Consider the following 21,054-nt stretch of genomic DNA (forward strand, 5'->3'; position numbering starts at 1 on the left):
TTATTAATATTTTTAATGAGCTCACTATCAGCCCCATAATAGCAGCTGTTCACACTAATATTATGCGTGCAATTAGTTCTTATGTCTGCTTTATTCCAAAACTGTTAGGTTTATACTCTAGGAGTTAGGCACAATCTTTCTGTAGACATGACAGCATAAAGATGAGCTCTTTACTCATACTGAATCATTCCACAGGTCTTGATCCAACAGATTTACCTACTCTTCTGCTTTTGCAGCAGGCGAGAATATAATTAGGTAAGTGAGGCTATTAGCAGAGGATAGAACTAAATACCTGAGGACAGGACCAGGGCTCTTTAGTACAGACACAGACACTGAAATAGGCACAGTTAAATATGCAAGAGTGGTAGACTATACTCCCAAGCACTGTATCTGCTATAGATCAGGATGCTTGAAACTTCCACTTAAACTTATCTCTGTGATACTTCAAAAGTACAAGTCTACCTCACAGTACAGATCTAGAGTTACTTTTTCAACAGAGCCTGGACTTCTACTCCTCTGATAAGCTTCTGTTATGACTGTTATTAGGACACTTTTCTTTGGTCCAGTCATCTAGCTCACTTTGGTAACACTCATCATAATTGTTCTTTAAGAGACATGATCACTCTCCCTGAACTCAGTTCATGCTGATAAGTGTTGGTAAAAATGATTAGCACTCCTGATTGCAATACTTACATGTGTTTGTCATTAGGCAGAACCTTGTGCATATAGATATTAAATATAATGATCTGAGCTACAAAATAACAGCAGAAGGCCTTGACTGTATTTGAGCTGCTTGGTAAGTGAATGTTTTATACGTCTTAACAATCAATCTAAAAATAAAGATAATAAAATCCTCACAAGCAAATCTGTTTTTTAATTCTCACCTCTCCTGCACCTAAACAAAAAGCAATAGAATCATAGGATGTTAGGGGTTGGAAGGGACATCTAGAGACCATTGAGTCCAAAGCAGGATCACCTCAGGCAGGTCACACAGGAACACATTCAGGCGTATTGTAAAGGTAAAAATTATGTCTGTCTCATGGTCATTTTTGATACTGTCTCCTGTCATTCCATGAAACAACCTGCAATATAGACAGCAGCTGAGATTGGTAATTAAATTTGGGGATAGTTTACAGCTATATCACATGCAGGACTGTAAGAATGGTGATGTTTAAAGAATTTTGAGGGGAGAGGGAGAACATGAGAGGAGAAGCAAGAGAACAGTTAAAGGCATAGAAGTAGGAAATAGAATTGTAAGTTCCACGGTAGGATGTATTGTGTTGTACTAGCTTTGTTTAGAATTTTAAGAAACAAATTAGTCTTTTCCAATAAACATTCTTATGAATATTAATTCTGTCTTCCTAAAGTGATGGGTTATGTATATTGATTTTATTTAATGCTAGAACCTGGCAAAGTTTAGTTTCCTTGCTAGGCTACACCAAGTGCTTAGGGTGACCCATGTTTATTTCCTTCTATTACAGCTGATGTAGGTGGCCAGCTTGGATTGTTTTGTGGTGCCAGTATGATTACAATCATGGATCTGCTTGAGTATAGTTTTACTAACTTCTATTGGATGTGCATCTCTCTCTTATTGAAAGCTCCTGACATGTCTCAATGGAACAATCGATCCCAGAACCAGCCAACACACATGGAAAACAAAATGGGAATATAGAAGCGTTAGTGGTTTGTAGAAGCACAAACCCAATTGTTTCTGCAACTTCGCTTCCTTTCTAAGATACAAAGGAGACAGTAATATTTTGCATTGCTCCCTTTCCTGCATTCCTTACTCTGCTTCTTTTCTTACCTAGAACTATATTAAGAGTTCTAAATAAATTTTAAAAGCAAACTTTGGAAAGTCCCACTTTCCTTGTCATTTAAAGAGAAATGTAAGCTTTGCCTAAAAATCAACGTGTCTTATAGTCATCAGTCATAATTTTGGGGGGTTTTGTTTTCTTCTACTAATAAGGGCTAAATATAAGGAAATTGCTGTTGTAAAAACTGAAGAAAACATATTACTTTTGCTGTGCTGAAAGTTTAAATGAAATGAAGCACAGAACACACTAAAGGATCAGGAAAAAAAAGTGTCAGTTCTCAGAAAGGGAAGACATTTAGTTTAACAAGACTAAAATGACTTTTGCTTACCCCACTGACTTTGGTCAAGGACAGCTGAAATCACTGCTTGGTTATGGATTCATTTAATAGACATGGCAGAAGCAGCTCTGAAGAAAGCACAAAGACTGGCATTCTGTCCAAGGTTAAGTGACAGACTTAGACAGGTTTTTGCAGCAATGGCTTGTGATGAGATTATATAAAACAACTGATTCGCCAGCACATCTAAATATAGCAAGTGTGCTGTGCAGCAGAGCAGAATTAAGGGTGCCTTTGTATTTTCATGTATGACTACCATCCCATTGAGACAATAGAAGGCTAAAAGTGGTTTTACTGGACAGGTCAAGATGACATAGCTACATGGACAGCAGTATTTTAACAGATTGATCAGATCTTCTCCCAATTCAGCATTCATTACTTCACTGCTTAGTCATGTACTCCTTCATTTCATAACTGCATGTCCAAGTTCCAAGCACAGAGAGAAGGAAGCCTTCCCCATGCTAAAAGTTTGATTCTAAAAATGTTAATCCTAACAATGAAATTAGTGATATGATTGGGAAAGTCCCCCTTGGGGCTCCTTTCAAATGGTTGCCTGATGTGCATAAAGAGGTGCAACACAGAATTTGGTAGCTAGAAACATATTGTCTCTAAGGTGACAGCCTCCAATTGGACCAAAGTAGTAAGTGTGCACAACCAATGAATGGGAGTATTTTTAAATGCATTCTACAAAAGTAATTAAATTTTACTTAACACTGTAGAGAATATTGCAGCATGCCACATTTTGTGAAAAATGACAGAAGAAAATTGGGTTGTGTGGATAATGACCTCTGGTTGCTCTGGATTTTATCTCCAAAGAGTATTGTTACTTTTTTAATGCATTGTATTAAATTTTTACACCCTTGGGCAGTAGATCAGAGTATCTAAGCAGCTCCTGGTATGTGGAAGATAGGTTTATAACCTATTAGAAAGAAAATCTGACAGGATAGTCTGTATTGGGGAAAGGCTGGAGATTATTAAGCATTTGCATCATATCTTTTGGTGAGTTTCTTGAGCTCATTTTCTTTCTTCTTCTAACTACGATATTTCACAAGACTACTGTTGCAATGTACATGGAAGACATAGCTTAAGGAATGACAGAAAGAAAGAATTTACTAAAAGAGAAATTGCAGTTTTGTCCAAAGAGCTGAAGAAACAATTCCTCATTAGGCAAAGCAAAATGAATGCACAATGGCCACAAAAGAGCTAGCCCAGAATTGCAAGCTCCATTTAGACTCTCTCCTCAATAGAGACCAAATGGGAAAAGAGATTTGGTGCTAGGAGGTTCCCTTCATGTGTTAGCCCCCAATGCTTTTGTTTGTCTCTGTGCAGCTTGTAAAGGACTTTTTCCACAGGCTTTGACAATGCTGTAAGTGCTGCCAGGAAAGAGCTAGCCCAGAATTGCAAGCTCCATTTAGACTCTCTCCTCAAAAGAGACCAAATGGGCAAAGAGATTTGGTGCTAGGAGGTTCCCTTCATGTGTTAGTCTGCAATGCTTTTGTTTGTGCGGCTTGTAAAGCACCTTTCTTCCACATGATTAGACATGGCTGTAACTACTGCCAGGAAAGAGCTAGCCCAGAATTGCAAGCTTCATTTAGACTCTCTCCTCAAAAGAGACCAAATGGGAAAAGAAATTTGGTGCTAGGAGGTTCCCTTCATTTGTTAGCCCCCAATGCTTTTGTTTGTCTCTGTGTGGCTTTTAAAGCAACCTTTTCCCAGATGCTTAGAGATGGCTATAACTGCTTACAGGAGAAGTATTTGGGTCACTTTTACACAGCAGATTAATTCATTGCAGGATCTCACCAGTAGATGCCCCACTTACCTCAGGCTTCTGTTCACAAGCAAGAGCTTGAGTGGAGTGCATTTGCCAGCACCTTTCATGAAATTGCTCAATGTAATTTATGTCAGATTATTTCACTTTGAGTAATGATCTATGTGCTGGATAAATATTTCACAGGAGCTGCTGGCAAACCTCATGTTACTTATCCTGTACTAAGTGGCAGTGTCTTTGCCACATGATATTTAGATTAATTTCTGAGGTAAACAAACAAACAAAAATAAACAGCCACTCCCTTTTTGCATCAAAATAAATTGATCAAAGTATCTCCTAATGAGGTTAGAAAGCCGCCTGATTTACGGTTACTTAAGAAAGTGTTGGTTAAGATAAAAGAATCTTCTTAATCCTCATCAATTCCTTAGGCTAGAACTATACAGGGGAAAAAAAGACTTTTCTATACAATCACTCAAGTTGAAGGTAATTAGCCGTGTCTACACTCTAGCTCCAACACATGTGCTTGCACTGTGTTTGAATCATTTTCTGGCAAAACTTCAGGAAAGTAGTATTCCTCACCTAGCTAGTACCTCATGGCAGTATGATACACTCCCTTGGTTTCTTATGGCTTTTTTCCACTTTAGCAGTGCTTTAGGGGTGTTCCATATTTTGGAAACCCAAGGATCATCCTGCAATTCTAAAAAATCCCAGAACAAGATAAATTGTAATGGTTCATTTGTCTTCCCTGTCAAAGTACACAGTGCTTTAGAATTTATGTCCCTTATTATGCTAGAAGCATCAGTACTGTAAAACAGTTGATGTGCTCATTAAACTCAGGATATGGGAAATAGCTCCAAGCTCATACTGTAGTAATTACTTACAGAAATGCTGACACACAACTGGGTTATAAATTAAAAGCTCTGCTATCAGAGGGATACTGATGTAGATCCAGGGCTAGCATGCTATCTTGATGCTGCTTATGACTGTCCTGGCCCTGCTAACCCTCTTGCACTTTATCTGCTAGAAGAAGCTCATCTCTGCTGACTTCCTGCTAGAAGCAACATCACCGTAAGAAAGAAAGTTTCTTTAGAGAAAACTCCAACATGACCCTTCTCACTATACACACAAATAATGTCTAAACAGGGACTCCCTACGTATCTCCTAGCTCAGGGAAAATGCACTCAAGATGCTGGGTTTTTAAAAACAAAGCTCTTTTAGGGTCAGGAATGCTTATACAAAACTGTAGAAGAGAGAGAGAGATTTCACACATGTAGTTGTTAATTCCAGACTGAATTACTAGCCCACATCTACCTCTAGAAAAGAGTGTCATTTTACAACATGAAGCCTGGTTAAGTGCATATTTAGTTTTGCGTTGCTAATTGTGTGGTTTGCTTTCAAAGATATGACCCTGAGGCTTAGAAAATTTAGCAATGTTTTGAATACACTACAGGATTCTTGATAAAAAGGTTTGTAGCTCATGTAATAATTGTTATTATTTCTGCTTTCAAAGCCACTCTCAACCTACACAGCTGTTTTGATTTAAAGTGCTGAACACCAAGATTAACACAGGTCGTGTCCCTTGTGGGTCCCAATTTAAGCAGAGCATTAAATTCCTGTACCTACTACTACCTATTTAAGACTTGGCAAATAGATAATCAAGGCAGGAGTATTGATTGGTTTTGACCACTGCTGATGTATCTATTGCATACTTAAAGGCTTCCTTTTAAACTGTGAATCAACTGAAGACAAGAAATAGAATAGTTAGAAGAAAGACTTTCATATATAAACTGTGAAAAACGTGGGCTTCTTGAGGCTCCAAGCGTGCCACAGAACACGCAAAACCTGTTCATTAAAAACCAACATTTGCTTCTGATGTTGTTCAGCTCAACCCATATGCCTCCCGCAACAATGACTCAACTCTTTGTGCATTTTCTGTGACTGATGCTTCCAATAACTTTATGTAAGAATTCTAATTTCTTTTCCCGGGGTAACCACATGTCTTTGTGCACAGTAGCTGCCGAAGGAAACATATTTAGAAAGCCTTATATGACTCCTGGCTAACAGGACTAGCTATGGTGTCCTGGAATATTTTCCTGCTGGTTGCCTGGCCTGCTATGTTTGTAAGCCTGAATAAAATCTTTAACGTTTCTAGCCACCCTCTGTAGGACTGGGACTAAGAACTGCTGGAGTGGGTTCAGAGAAGGGCCATGAAGATGGTCAGAGGGCTGGAGCACTTCTCCTGTGGGGACAGGCTACAAGTGTTGGGGCTGTTCAGCCTGGAGAAAAAAAGGTTCCAGGGAAACCTTACTGCAGCCTTCCAGTACATGAAGGGGGCCTACAAGAAAGCCAGGAAGGGACTTGCAGTGCCAGTGTGGGAGGGAATGGATTGAAGCTTGAGGAGGATAGACTTAGACTAGATATTGGGAAGAAATTCTTTACAGTGAGGATGGTGAGACACTGGAACAGGTTGCCCATGGAGGTCATGGATGCCCCTTCCCTGGCTATATTCAAGGCAAGGCTGGATGAGGCCTTGAGTAATCTGGTCTAGTGAAAGTTGTCCCTGCGCATGGCAGGGGCATTGGAACTAGACGATCTTTAAGCTTCCTTCCAACCCAAACCATTCTATGAATCTATGAATAATTTGTTACAGACTTGATCTAGAGTCCAGTGGAAATTTTACAACAAAAATGCCAAACAACTTCAGATCATGCCCATGTAAACTTAGTTTACTTATAGATTATGCATGCTTTAGTCTGAAAGTGTTGCATCACATCTTAATATTTTCCTGCAGTCTGAGTAAATGGAATTTTTGTTTTTTTTTTTTTTTTTTTTTTAGTTCAAACTCCCAAGCAATGCATAAATAAAAGTGGCAAACGATGCGTGTGGAAAAAAAACAGATAGGAGAAAAACAACAACTATTTGACTGGAGGATTGCCTCAAAATGTCTGCTAATTATAAGAAGCTGTAAAGTGTTACAAAGAGACCTATATAAGTCTAAAAAACTCCTGAAAAAAACAAAGTCATATTGTGCGATAAAGCACTGTATTTTGGAGACTTCATTTGCTCTGAAGAGTAAGTTGCTAGTTGGTCTTTACTTTCCAGTATCCCAATTCAGATGTGGGCTCCACTGTGCAGAGTAATTCACCAAATGTGAACCCTGTTCCAAAGGTCTATCACCCTTAGAAAACTGTAAGGCATCTGTCCTGTCCCTTAATTTAATGCACCAGATTCAAAGTGCCAAAGTGTTTTGGGATGACACCTTAAAGTCAAGTAGGAGAGTGGGTTAGATAGACAATGGCTATTACTTGTTCCCTCGTTCCTACTACTCACAAAAAAAGCTTAATATAAGCCTTTATGTCTTAACATAAAACAAATGGCCTGAATAATGAGAAGACAACAGCAACAGCACTGCCATAAGCGATGGTGATGACCCTCCCTGAGACTCCCTTGGGAAGGAGGGAATGTTATGCAACTGTTATATGAAAAAGAAGCAGGGGCAGCAACAGTTTTGAATCATATTGAACAGCCCAGCATTCTACCACCCAGCTGTTTTGACATCTCCAAGTTTCCTCCAGCAAATACTTGCTCATATAAGCTCTGCTGGGTACACCAACAAATACTGGATTATGAGGTTTATATCTAAATTTGGAGACAAATCTATTCATTCTTTATTGCTGAGAAATGGCTGAATTCTCTCTTGTTAACATCACCAGTTACTGCATAATCCATGAGAAGCTTTCAGTACAATAAGCTGATAAGAAACTTTTGGCAGAAAATTTTTGTCTAGAAATCAAGAATACTTTAAGCAAATTAATAACTGTATTCAATCTCAAAGATACAGCCAATAGGGGAAATGATCTCTCTGGGAAAAAGAAAGGATGTAGTTTCTGACAGAAAAGCTGACTGTTTCTTGTCACAATTCCAATGAGAGCCATTGGTTTGTATCTCTGAGGAAAATCAAAGAGCTGAGGACTCTAACAGTTCCTGTGTTAAGAAAAAACATAGAAATTAGCTTTCTTTCTTAACCTTCATGTCTTTCATAAAACCAAACAGGAAATGCACCTTTAAAATGCAGAAGTCTTGTTACTCTATGCAAAAGTAAAATAATGGGTGACTGTTTGCTTGGTGATTAATTCCTTTTCTTTTAAACAAGGGAGTTCTGCAGGCACAGCAGAGACCTGTCTGCTAGTTAGGAGAAAGCCAACAAGTAGAAAGGTGACCTTGTGCTTCTCCACTAATACCTGCAAGATCCTGATACCTCCTAAGCAAAAGGAGGCCTCCAGGTTGATGGACAGCTACTTCTCTGTACTATTTTGCCAGGATGAGGACAGCAGAAGAAGGTGACAAGACCTTTGAGGCACACAGTCCTGAAGCCATAGCAAACTATTTGACCTTTCCCTGTCTGGCAGCAAATGGTGATTGCAGACCAGACTTCTGGGCGTCTCTTCCATGTGTCCACACAGCGTTGGGACAGAAAAACCAGCATCAGGTCACCTCCTAAGGCACTGTCCTTGATCAAAAAAAAAAAGGAGACAGGGCATGCCATCTGTGCACATCACTGACACCACAGAGGTCAACATATTGAAGTTGCATATTTGGTAGGCAGGTATGACCTCCTGCACCTCCTTTCTCCTTTTACAAGTGAAATTTATCAAGGTTAGGCCATTTGGAGAGTTGGGGAGGAAGGGTAATTGAGCATTAATAGCCAGAGCTACACTTTGATTAATTTTGCCTTTTCTTCCTCCTCATCCCTGCAAAACATATTCAGTCTTTTGAATTATCTCCAGCCATAATTTATCTGTGGAAGTAAATTATCCCTACTGTCTGTATGTGCTTGTTTAATCCAGAATTTATTGCTTGCCTTTAATGTGAGTTTTTCCTGGGTATTCCTGCAAGCCCTTACATCATGTAACATGGTTTAGTGGGACTGCAGTCTCTGCTCTTGGTAGTGGTGACAGCTCAAGACAAAGGCAAGCAGCCAGAAGGATGTAGAAAGACAAGCACCACCTGACAGGAACACTGTGCAATGTTTGTGTTCATGTCACGGCCTAATTAAAAAAAAGTAACTCAGCACCAAAGATATGGCATGTCAATTAACTCCTCTTTTCCATCATGTATAAATTGTCTATACACAGACAATAAACATTAAAAAATGTAAAGCTATCCAGTTCGTAGTACTTCTACAGGCTTTGATTTTTAAAAAAACAAAGAAAACAGGCACATTTCTTCCTCAGGTAGCTCCTGTTCCACCCTCGCAAGACCTGTTAGAGACTGTTAAGGTCTTTTTTTGTGAGGATCAGGGCAAAACAAGGCCCTGCTACTGTGACTTTTCCCATGTTTTATAGCATTTCATTTAACCAATTTTGAGTTGCTGTCCCAAGAAAAATCAGTCTTCTTGCTAAAAATTAACAAAAAAACAAAAAAAAAGAGGCCTGGACTCGAGCAAATGTCTTACCAAAATAACTCTGACAATGTTGTGGTGCTTCAGTAGATGGTATCTACTGCCAGGCTAAGAGTGTGTAATAAAATGCATATTTTTATATATTTTACCTTTTAATACCTCGGGCAGTAGTATCTTCAAACACTGCTGTAACTTATTTACAAAGTGTATCTACAGGTTCTGTTATTTGGTTGCAGGTATTACATTCCACATATAAAAGACAGTTAAATGATTTAAGCACAGATGTAAGAATTTCCAATACAGCAATTCAAATTGGAAAAAAGGTGCTGTGATCTGCAGTTCTCCACAAATGGGATTCTGCGGCAGATTATCCACATACTCACAGCTCGCTCCTCCGTCTGGTAGCTTCCCAGATGCTGTGACTACAATTCAAGCTGCCCTGGGCACGGAGAGGACTTCTACTCTCTCTCTTGTGCTCCATCTCTGGGCTGTAGCCTTTCTGTAGCTCTTCCAAGATTCAGTTCTCTTGGAGCTTTTCCCCTTTCTGCCTTTGTCCAGGTGCAAAGGCCTGGGTGTAGTTGTCACCTGTTAGGGCAAGTTCTTCAGCTGCTACTCTGGCAGCATCTGGCTCTTATCTATTTTGTGGTAAGAACAAGGCCCAGGTGTAGCTGGTCTGCAGGCCCTTCAGCTGCTATCAGGAAGCATTTGGCTCTTGGTTGTCTGGATGAGAACAAGGCAAGTTGCCTAACTTCTCATCTGGTTTAAATACTGTCCCAAGACAATTAATGCCCTTTGGTAACAGAGAACCCTGACAGGATGGGGCATATCCAAACAGGGCCACACAGTTCACAGGTGTTACAAAGTTAATTCCATATGCCACATGCTTATCTGGACCATCTGGACCCCCTGGAAGTGTCCAGGTTTGCACATTCACAGGTGTTTACAAGGTTAATTACACATGCTACATATTTGCCTTGACCACCTGGACCCCAGGAACTGTCCAGGTTAGCACATTCACAGGTGCTTAACCCATTGTCTGGGTTAGGACCTGTCTTGGGGTTTGACCCTTCAGGACAAGGTGAATCCAGCAGAGGCAGCACAGGTCCAGAGCAGCTGCAGGTCTTGTCTTTAGGAACAAAACTCTAGTTTTGCAAGACTAACACAAGCTCAGCAACCCATCCCATTCCCTCCCTTTAAGTTTCAACTGAGTTAAGGTAGAGTTTCCTTTTCTAAAGCATGTTCCTCCATCCTGTTTATGAAGTAAACCGAAATTGTATTTCTCACGTTGAGTTTTCCCCAAGTGGTATGACAATGGCACATAGAGCTACCTATCTTCTGGTGGTTTGTTTTTTTGATTTGTTCTGTTGATTGTTTTGTTGTTGATGGTTGGTGGGCTTTTTTGGTTGTTGTTGTTTTTTTTTTTTTTTCTTCTCCCCAGGGCACTGTCTTGTAATATGTAGGAAAAGTATTCCTATTACTTATGGAAGGTAGAGAAGTATGTCTTTGCTCTTACACTGGAGGGCATAAACAAGGGCAGTCTGAATTCATGCACTGCAACACCCTAAGAGAGCACCTCTGCCAACTTTACCATCATTACCTCAGGATGGCTCTCAAAGTCAGGTCTGAGTCTGAGGCCTATAGGCAGGATCATATGCAAAGCAACTGCAATGGCTTTATGCTGTCAGCCCTGCAGAGCTTTCAAAACCTGACAAAACAGCCTAGAATGATTTCCTTTTTTGTTTTCTTCAAGGCTGTTGTAACATTCTACATAGATTGCTTGGTATTACTGTAGCAACAGAGGGAAAAAATATTAGCACTTTGCAGCATTTAATTATAAAACATGACACCATCTGACACAGAACAGGCTTTTCCATTAGACAAGCAACACATAAACTGGAGACAGGCAGCTGTGCCAGTGAAGACCTACTCAGATTTACTGGTTGGCTACTGAGTGATATCCCATGTTTCAGCATCTCTTCATTTTGTAGGTTCTTTCTGAACAATTTTTTGGTAGTTTTTAGCCTGCTGAGGTCAGAAATGAAGAAAATGTAATAAGAAAAGTAAACAGTGGCTTTTTGTCACTTGACTCTTTTTGACAGGCTATAGCACTTAGAGATACTAAAAGAAAACAGGCACATTCATAAGACCTTTCGAAACAAACTTTGGTAATTACTCTGCTTCATGTTTCAGCTAGAGGGCTTCTATTGAAGAAAATAAATTGCTATAGTTAAATAAAAGAGGCAACAGAGCACACATGAAAGAATTAAATACCCGAACAAGTTTTTAGCTGTTATCTTAACAGTAATATTTAACCAAAGTATAATTTTAGTCTATGAATGCGGCAGTTAAGTGAAGACGAGTTTCAGCAATAAAAGTGGTTAAGTGCCTGAATTGTACTGGTGTCCTTAAGATAAAAAGCTCTTTTGTGAACACAATATATGAGCTGTTATTCTAGTGCCTTACAAAACTGGTTATGTCACAGAGTAACTTAACAGGAGCTTTAGTACTCTGAAATTATTAAGAAGGAAACATATAAACTCAGAGCGTTATTTGAGTTTTCTGGCATGCTATTTTCCATCAGCTTGAAGTGTAGTACAGAAGCTCCAGGTACTTCACATTCGTTTGCATGAATTATGTCACTGCATAACCATAGCCATCACAAATCCCATGTCTTCAAGAATTATGATTACACTTTCAGCAAGATTCATCAATTTTAAATGCAAATTGCTGCTGTGTATCTATTAAAGAAAGAGCAATCTCCCACAGAGTGCTGGGATGAGTTGCTGTCCAACAGTGAGGTGATGGAAAGGAACGTACATGGCGTCCTCTCTTCATTTCCCAGATTCATTTAGTAATATTCATCCTGCTCAAAGTGGATGGCTAGCAATTTCCAATTGCTATGTACTGCCTAAGAGTTTCAAAGGAATGTATACATTTTTGTGACCTCTACAGTTCCAGACTTTGTCTACTATTTTTGGAGCATTAATCCACATATTTTTAACACCAATCTGAGGATGTGTTCACCATGAGGGTGGTGGGACACTGGAACAGGTTGCCCAGGGAGGTGACAGAAGCCTCATCCCTGGAGGTTTTTAAGACCAGGCTCAATGAGGCTCTGAGCAACCTGATCTAGTGTGAGGTGTCCCTGCCCATGGCAGGGGAGTTGGAACTAGATGATCCTTGAGGTCCCTTCCAACCCTGACAATTCCGTGATTCTGTGTAACCTGAATGTGGGAGACTCTTGGACTTCTGCAGACATTGAAACAATGACCTGAAAAATTTTTGAAACTTGAGATTTCAAATTATGGAAAGGAAAACACACTATTGTGTATCAAACAATGAAACAGCTTTCACTGAAAAGAAAATCCCAAAATGTCTGTAAGTCAGTGGAAAAAATAATTTATTGCAATTTCTTTTGCCCATTAACATGCAACATTTACACATATATATTCTGTGCTGATGAAGTATACTAGATATAGACAATTTTTATACACAAAGTAATTGCACTATCCTATTTAGTAATGCAAATATTCATATAAGAACAGATACTATTCACATAAATATGTACTGTATGTTGAAGTTATGGAAGGTCTATGCATCTGAAACCTTGTTCATTTTAACTGTGTCAGCTGATAAAAGACACCATGTCCCTTTACCAGCTTTATATCCCTCAATTATGCCATGATGTCTAAAATATTACCAGGTCCTCCCAAGAATTAAAATAATTCCTGAAAAAATCAGAGATCAAACCAAAGGCAATCCCGACAACCAAGTCCCAGCAGCATGCCTTTCAATTCTGAAGGCTCCACTACAAAATGGTCAAAGCACTACACGTTGTCTAAAATTGTCCAGCAATCTATTATTAATATGACAACTTAATTTAATTAATACAAACCAATGAGAAATATATTGCAAGTGAACAGCATTTCAGCAGAAGTACATTGGCACATGCTTCAAATGACAGTATCAGACAAACAACTGCTCCCTTTCAATATAGAAAATGTTTACATAGTACTGTCTACAAAGGGAAAATGCAGGATGATATCAAAAGAGGAATCTTTTTCTAACCAGGAATTTACAGTGCATCACGTGTTATTCACAATCTTAATGGGAAGTACAGTAACAGCAGAACTAAATCAATAAACAACATTTATACAAGAATTTTCATGATGCTGCTTTAGGTATTATGGGTTTTTGAAATAATTCTTTAGGTTCACTGTTCTTCCCAACAACTGAAATACCTGTCTTTCCATAAATGTCACTGATTCACATAACCACTATACTTCAGAGATGAAGATGAAGGAGTGAAGCATCAGATTGAAGTGATTAGTTATGGCGTGCATAATACAAAATCTTATTTAATATTATGTGGTGGTAGGAAGAGCCACATGACTGAGGTGCAAAAATGCATACCCAAAAAAAAAAAATCCTGAAGTACATGCTTATAGCAGACATAACAGTACCAAACATTAAGGAAAACAAAAATAGCAAGCAAGCCTGGAGAAAAATGCTGAGTATGATTTCAGGAGTAGGGTAAAAGACATGGCAATGGGAGATAGGATGTGAAATAACATTCATAATTCAACCTTACTGCCTGGCACCCTATTTGGAGACAGCACTGCACCCTATCCAGCGTCCTCTTCCTCTTCCCTCAGATCAGAAAGCATCTTGCTTTGTTTCCTTGAGTGCATGCAAGTAGAATTTGAGAAGTTAAAGCATTTTCTTTGAAGCAACACCATGGTGGGTCAGTGCACTGACAAAATAAATTTTACAACTTGCAACAAGCATCAGTAAATAATAAAAATAATAAAACACAGCATGGGTAACGCATGTTTTATTTTGTATGTGTAACAATTCCTGCATTCCCTGAAGAAACACTAGCCCTGACTGAGATGCTTTTAACTTGTTCCCATCAGTAATGTGGGGACATGGCAGAAGAGAAAGTTGTTTGAAAATTGGGAAATTATGCCATTTTGACATCTAAGGCTATTTGCAAGGTTTATTTTTTACAATAAATGTGTTTCTCAAGAGAGAAGCTACAGCTGAACCTCTGTTAAAATAATAACAATAGCAATAATTAGTCTCACAGCATGCAAAAAAGCAGATGCAAAATGAGGAATTGGTCGCAATTGCTTTTGTTCTATGTATACATCTGATGCAGTTCAAATTTTTGCTGTAATGGTATCACGGAAGAGACATCTTAAGCTGAAAAAGTCAATGGAGCAGCATTCCAACACTGATTCTTGTAACTCAGGTCTTTCTTAGAAGCAACTACTGCTCATGGTGACTGATACTAGAGATGCTAACTTAAGAATCAAGTTTGTGGTATGCTAAGCTGCCCCAACACTAACATTTTCTACAGGCCTAACAGAGAGACAGCATATTTTAAGTCTTGTTTTCACATCTCTATGCTCACTTCAACCACATGTTACTTACTAGGCTTTAGGGCAAAATACAGATTTTCCAATGTTGAGAGAATATATCACTAATATGAATCTATTGTAGATTTAAAGATACTGGAGGTAGAAAACATCACAGTAAAAGAATAATCAGCATATCAAGAGTATCTTTTCAGGATGATTTTCATGTTGACTTCCATAAGTCACTTCTTACAATATTCTGGGGTGACTTTCCAGAAAACTGATGAAGTATTTTCTAAACATGTTAACCTGCCAATTTTAATGTTATGAACAGTCACCCTGGAATTAACACTCTAGCACATGTATATGTTTGAAAGATCAAAGCAAGATTCTGAAAAGAAAACCAAGACTACACCCTTGCCTAAAGCAAAGTGATTGCTGTAAAATGCTGATTATGTGATCTCTGCTTTTGTAGTACAACTATTATGTACAGCTTGTAAAGTGCCTGAATAACACAAAAAGTACCTTCACAAGACAATAAGAAACTCAGAAAATCTTAAAGGAGTAAAACTCAGTGCATCTTTTTGTGTATGACCAGGTGCAATTGTGCAGGGAGTGAAAAAGAAAGTAAAGATTAGAGGATTATATTTGACTTTTCAAAATCACCTCTGAGAAAATTCACAACAGGAATGTATCTTTCTAGTCTCCTATTTTCCCAAACTTACTACAATTTAGAAGTGATATCTCTAATGCCAGAAGCTCTTCTACCTATGCGAATGACATGTATATATGAATTTCAGAATTAACAAAAAGTAACAAAAATTAAAGAGATTTTTTTGAGCGTGCATAAACTTAAGTCTTAAGTGCTCCTGAAAATCAATCTGACAGTATTTTTCTGTCAGGTTTATTCCTGCTTCCATGCCCTCCTCTACAAAGCTTGATTACTACATACTAGTATCAGCAAGTACCTCTCAGGACTGCTGTGAGCATTAACAAAACCAGCTGTTGAACAAGATCTCTAAAAGGAAACTGCAATATTTAAAAGCATAACCTATCTGAATCTATATTCATATTAACAATCTGTGAGGTTGAAACAAGGAAAATATGCACATGACTCAGTACCCCTCTGAAATGTTATGTTTAAAATTACAATGTGCCCTGCTACAAATCATAGGATATCATTTGTAACACAGAAAAAAAGTGAAAGGTGTTTAATTAAAATATATTTTCAATACAACTATAGATTTGAAAGAGTGGTAAACATGTGAAATTATAGTTAATATTGAGATACAAAGAAATAAACAAAAGTATTATAAAAAATGGCACCCAGAATATTATTGTAAATAATAGATACAGACTTCAGCAGAGTTAAAGTCCAAGCTCTCCCCTGAAGTTTAGTACTGGGGGTTAATACTGAGTTACCATTAAAAGTCAGTACTTGGGTACCTGCGGTAAGAAATCTCCAGAAGAGCCCACTTTAACAGCCTAAATTTCATCTCCAGCAGCCAGTGAGTATCCAGACACATACATAATTTCCTGTGACTTACGAGAATTATTTCAGCCAAGGTAATCAAGGACTTTCACTGTTTTACTTGTGTGGTTTTGAGATTAAATACATTGGCTTATAACTCTTTCTTTTTTTTTTTTTTTTACTTCAGGACAAAATTCAAGCTATGTAAATTACTTAAAAACCCTTTTTTAACTCCCTGTTGGCAATGGGTGGAATGCATGCACCTGCTTAGCTACAGCAAGTCAGCTGGCATACTGTAATGTGATTGTCTAAGTTTGTAGCAGACTTATAAGCCTAGATCTCGTTTGCTTTTAATAAGATTTTGTATAGCAAATACCCAGACTTCTGACATTAAGGCATAAGGTTTAAGACCACTCAATGCTTGAAGAGCTTTACCCTACCTAATTTGAGAAGAGGATTTAGGATCATATGTCATTTAAAAGAAATAGTTTTTACCCCATGTATTTCTTAAGCAAGACCTCTATTACACAAGTCCCTGAACAGGCAGATCCATCTGGGGTTAACAAACCCCCATATACAATAGGCATGAACCCGCCTGCGAGTAGTTGCTGGACTATTGCCTAAATATTTGAAGGCACATTTATTCACTCACTGTAAGAATGCAAATGGTGAATTTTGAAGTGCTGATACTCAGACATGTCAGCTAAAAAAAAATGGACATTGTATTGCAAAATCTAGTACAGTGGAGAAATCCGGATGAGTGAGATATAAGTATTTAAACATTTGGCATTCCCTCAAGGACTTTTTAAAATCAAAAGTATTCTTTCAAGGACTGCATAAACTACAAGGACAAAAAATCAAGGATTTTAATGTGCTGTCAAGATAGTAAATGCATTTGTGAAATACTGTTGTACAAAACTACATTTTCTCTAGGGAACATTTAGTTCTGCAAATGCAAATGGACCTCAGTGGTTTAGATTCAATTTGTCATGTTTATGCCTTGTTTAAAAAAATTAAAAATTACACTCTGGTTAGTCATACCTCTGTCTCTGTATTCTTTCTGGACAAAAACCAAACCTGCATTGGTTCTTTTTTGCCCTTCATAGAAACTGGACCCCTGTACTCCAGGTGGAATTGAGGATCTGAATTTTCTGGTGTCATAAGACACCTGCAATTGAAACAGAAAACATGTAAATGGGTATAATATGCATGCACTACATAAAATATTAAACATGCTACAGATACATGATCAAATTAACAAAAGAGTCAAATCTATGTCTAGATCATTATTTTCTTTGCATACCAATAATAGTGTACCATAATGCAGTCTGCCACATGGTTTCATGACAACTCATGTACTTAAATAATGTTGCAGGAATCCTGTCACTTTCAACTCCATAATCACTTTGACAAAGTGATTTCTTTAAGATGTCAATGCCAATATAAGTACTGCATCACTCACCTGTAAGTATATTCAGAGACATTGATCTTTCCCTTTTCTCCAGTAGTTTCTGTTCTGCTTGTTAGATTGACAGTATTTCCAAAGAGGCAGTAACGTGGCATCCTTTGGCCTATAACACCTGTGACTACCTCACCAGTATGGATTCCTATTGTTATCTTCAGAAAGAAAAAGTAAAGTTTGAATATTCAAAATCACCATAACTAATTTGATGCTCCTGACTAAATACAGATATTGTGACATTTCTATCTACTGGGGTTCATTTAGATAGAGTTCATTTTTCTAATGCGTCACTTCTGTTTCTTCAGAGCCTTGCATTTTGTGGTTTTGTGTCACCTTTTTTTTTTTTTAATTGCAGTGCAGTGTCACAGCTTTGCCTCTCATATGAAAGAACAAATTCCACATTTTTTCCAGCATGAACCATTCCATGCTACTATTGTGTGTTATGAAATGAAAAAATAGTGGACAAGCACACGCTGCAGGTCTGTTTAAGAAGTGCTCAGACATAAAAATGGATGGTGTAGGCCAAAAAAAAAAAAGTTTCTCAGAGGAAACATCATGGAACTTCGCATTTAAAAGCCCAAGACATAGGACAGGGGTTTGGAGCTCATTCTTACAGCACATTAGTTATTGTAAAGTTTCAAATCAAACCTTCTCACTTTTTTGCTCAGTGACAAAGTACACAGATCTAAGGCAGGTGTTAGACCAGTAACATTCATGTAAACAGAAAAACTTACACATTACTTTGCTCTCACAGCCTTCTGATGAGGATAGATAATACAGCCTCCCCAGTTCTGTATTAATACCACAACAACTTCATAAAATCTCTCACGTGAACTTCCGCTAATATACATTGCCACACAGTGGGAATTTGTTAATTAGATTGAAATTATCAGAAAACAGACATGAATGATGTGCACCTAATTTAGTCTTTTAAAAGGTTAAGCACAGTAATTACATTTAAGGTCTGGGAATTCCACATGTTACATCTATGTGTGACTCTTCACATTATTTGTAGATATCAGTCTAAAAAGCTAATGACAAAAAAGCTTGGGACTTGAGCATTATCAGGTTTCAAAGCACCATCATTATACCAAAGAATGGGCTCTTCAATCAAGCCCCCACATTTACTAACCTGCACAGGCTCACCATCTACTTGCACTTGGCCTGCTATTTCCATCATATCCAATGCCAGGTGGCAGATAGATCGTGCATGATGAATGCAAGGCTCTGGTAGGCCACTCACTGTCATGTACTTGTCCCCGACTGTTTCCACCTATCAAAAGATACATTTTTCAATTACTTCATTATCGTGGGCTTTATAGTACTAGAATGGACCTAGTGCTTCCTTCAAGACTGCTTCTCTGTTCAAGTAGTTTCCCTTCTCCTAATTCCTGTCATCTCTGCTTGTTATTGGAGAGAAGTTATTCTACACCCTGAAAGTAACAGATGAAAATTACATTGTGACTGTATGAACTGGAGCTTCTCTTGTGGAGTCTACTGAATTTCTGTAAAATGTTTGATTTGAGTCACATTCTTAATTCATTTGATAATGGATATAAAACTGATTTCTAATGAAAGCTAGGAATGAATCTTATACAGATAAACACAAAAGCATGCACATGTACATAAATATATGGGATATACATATCTCCACCTACCTACCTGCTACCAGACACATCTGCAAGTACAACTCATTCCTAATGAAGGAATGAAATTTACATTGAAAAACCAAGTAATAAATTGCAATTTACAGTCAGGCATATGCCTGAAAAAGCAGAGGATCAGCAGAACCACAAAGTGTTTGCATTCGTATCTGCTCAGCATGGAAGTAGATTTATATATCCACCTATTGAGTGACTGTGCAGAAATCCTGCTGAGAACTAAGCCCTTTATGTTCCTCCACACATTTAGAGATAAAAAACATACCCTTCTTTAGCTATGTAAAATCAAGTAACGTAGCTCAAAGATTGATAACATAGCTATTTTCTTAAAAAAGCCTAAAATCCAAAGGATGGAAAAGACTGACATGACGGTATTGAAATGTCACAGATCAAATACTTTACAAATTTTCTGCTTACCTTATAAACAAACGGATTCCTTCGTGAATCAGTCAGAATATCAAATCTTGTGTAAAGATCATTTAAAAGATTGACAATCTTCATAGCTCCCTCTCCAGAGGCATGTTTACTACAGAAGGCATTGAATCCAACAATGCCACTGAAAAGAATGGTCACATTGTCATACCGCTTAGCTGGAACAGGACGCTTATGTCTCAGCTCATTTGCCACTGATGGTGGTAGAACAGAGTACAGTAATCTAAATGTGTAAGAAAAGAAAGGCACAAGCAAAATAAAGAGAATGTGGAGGAAAGTCTTTACATCAGCAGTCTTCAAATATTAGCTTAGTACTTCCCATAGGGTTTATAATGTACTTGCATCAGCAAAGAGCAATGTAAAATATGTTTACTGAAGGATATGTTATTTGAGAAACAGGAACCGATTTACATCAGCAGTTCTTCTGACATGGCCTGTTAATAGTATCTTGGATGACTTTTGTTTGCTCCTTAAGCATTTCTGCCGTATCCTCAGCTCATATCATCTAGTTTTGCTCACAGAACCATAGAAACTACAAAAAGGGCCATGAATAGATCAACATTTTCCACCTTTAAATGCAATCCATGCATTGCTAAATTATTCCTCTTCTTTAGACTGCTGCTTTTAGGGTTTAACGTGTTTCTTCATAATTAATAGTCTTTATGGCATATTAACACTTGTTCATATTACAAATCATGCAAATAAAATCCAAATTACACACAAAGAGCTTTATCCTAGTCTCGTGTATTCCTTCAACTTTCTAACTGCCATCTTAAGCTGTATTTCCCTCCTTACACACCTAAGTGGGCAAGCTGAAGATTTCATTTCAAAAATCTTGAGCATAATTTTATACACAGTCTCCTGCACAAACCCACATTAGTGGCATTTTTGGCAAGTCCATTACTGCACAAGTGAATACTTTTAGCACACGGTACAGCAATGACACTGTTCCAGCAGCTGCCAAGAAGGCAGATAAAATTACTTTATAAACCAAGTCAACAGAAATTAACAGAAAAAAAAATTTTAGTCTCCTTTTTCCTCTGACTCTTCCATCCATCCTTTTCTGATCTTTTTACAATAACTTCCATTACTCTTCTACAGAAAAACCACTATCTATCAATAGAATTCATACCACAACAAATGTTAATTCTACTGCTAAACAAGCATAAGCCACAAGAATTTTTTCTGTTCTAGAGATAGGAACTATGTTTTATAAATGAGTCAGCCATCAAACACACCACAGTAGTCCTTGAGCTGAGTTGTCATAGACTAAGGCTGTGAGTATGATTTTACAGTTGTCTGTAGAAATGGATTTGGGGCTCAGTGTGTACACTTTATTGTTATGTACTTC

At 38.0% G+C, this 21,054-nt stretch overlaps 1 protein-coding gene across 1 annotated transcript in view; it reads right to left on the reverse strand.

Moving 5' to 3' along the window:
* Positions 1–13,916: 13,916 nt before the first annotated feature.
* GUCY1B1 (guanylate cyclase 1 soluble subunit beta 1) overlaps positions 13,917–21,054 on the reverse strand; it is a 39,786-nt gene continuing 32,648 nt past the window's right edge. Inside the window, exons 9-13 of the mRNA XM_054382813.1 lie at positions 19,689–19,926; positions 18,743–18,883; positions 17,611–17,765; positions 17,190–17,316; positions 13,917–13,997 (exon numbers count right to left, since the gene is read on the reverse strand). Coding sequence (XP_054238788.1) covers positions 13,974–13,997; positions 17,190–17,316; positions 17,611–17,765; positions 18,743–18,883; positions 19,689–19,926 — 685 coding nt within the window. The 3' untranslated portion in view covers positions 13,917–13,973. The remainder of the gene's footprint in view (positions 13,998–17,189; positions 17,317–17,610; positions 17,766–18,742; positions 18,884–19,688; positions 19,927–21,054) is intronic.

Source organism: Indicator indicator, chromosome 8, assembly GCF_027791375.1.
Source record: "Indicator indicator isolate 239-I01 chromosome 8, UM_Iind_1.1, whole genome shotgun sequence".
In the NCBI taxonomy this organism is placed as follows: domain Eukaryota; kingdom Metazoa; phylum Chordata; class Aves; order Piciformes; family Indicatoridae; genus Indicator; species Indicator indicator.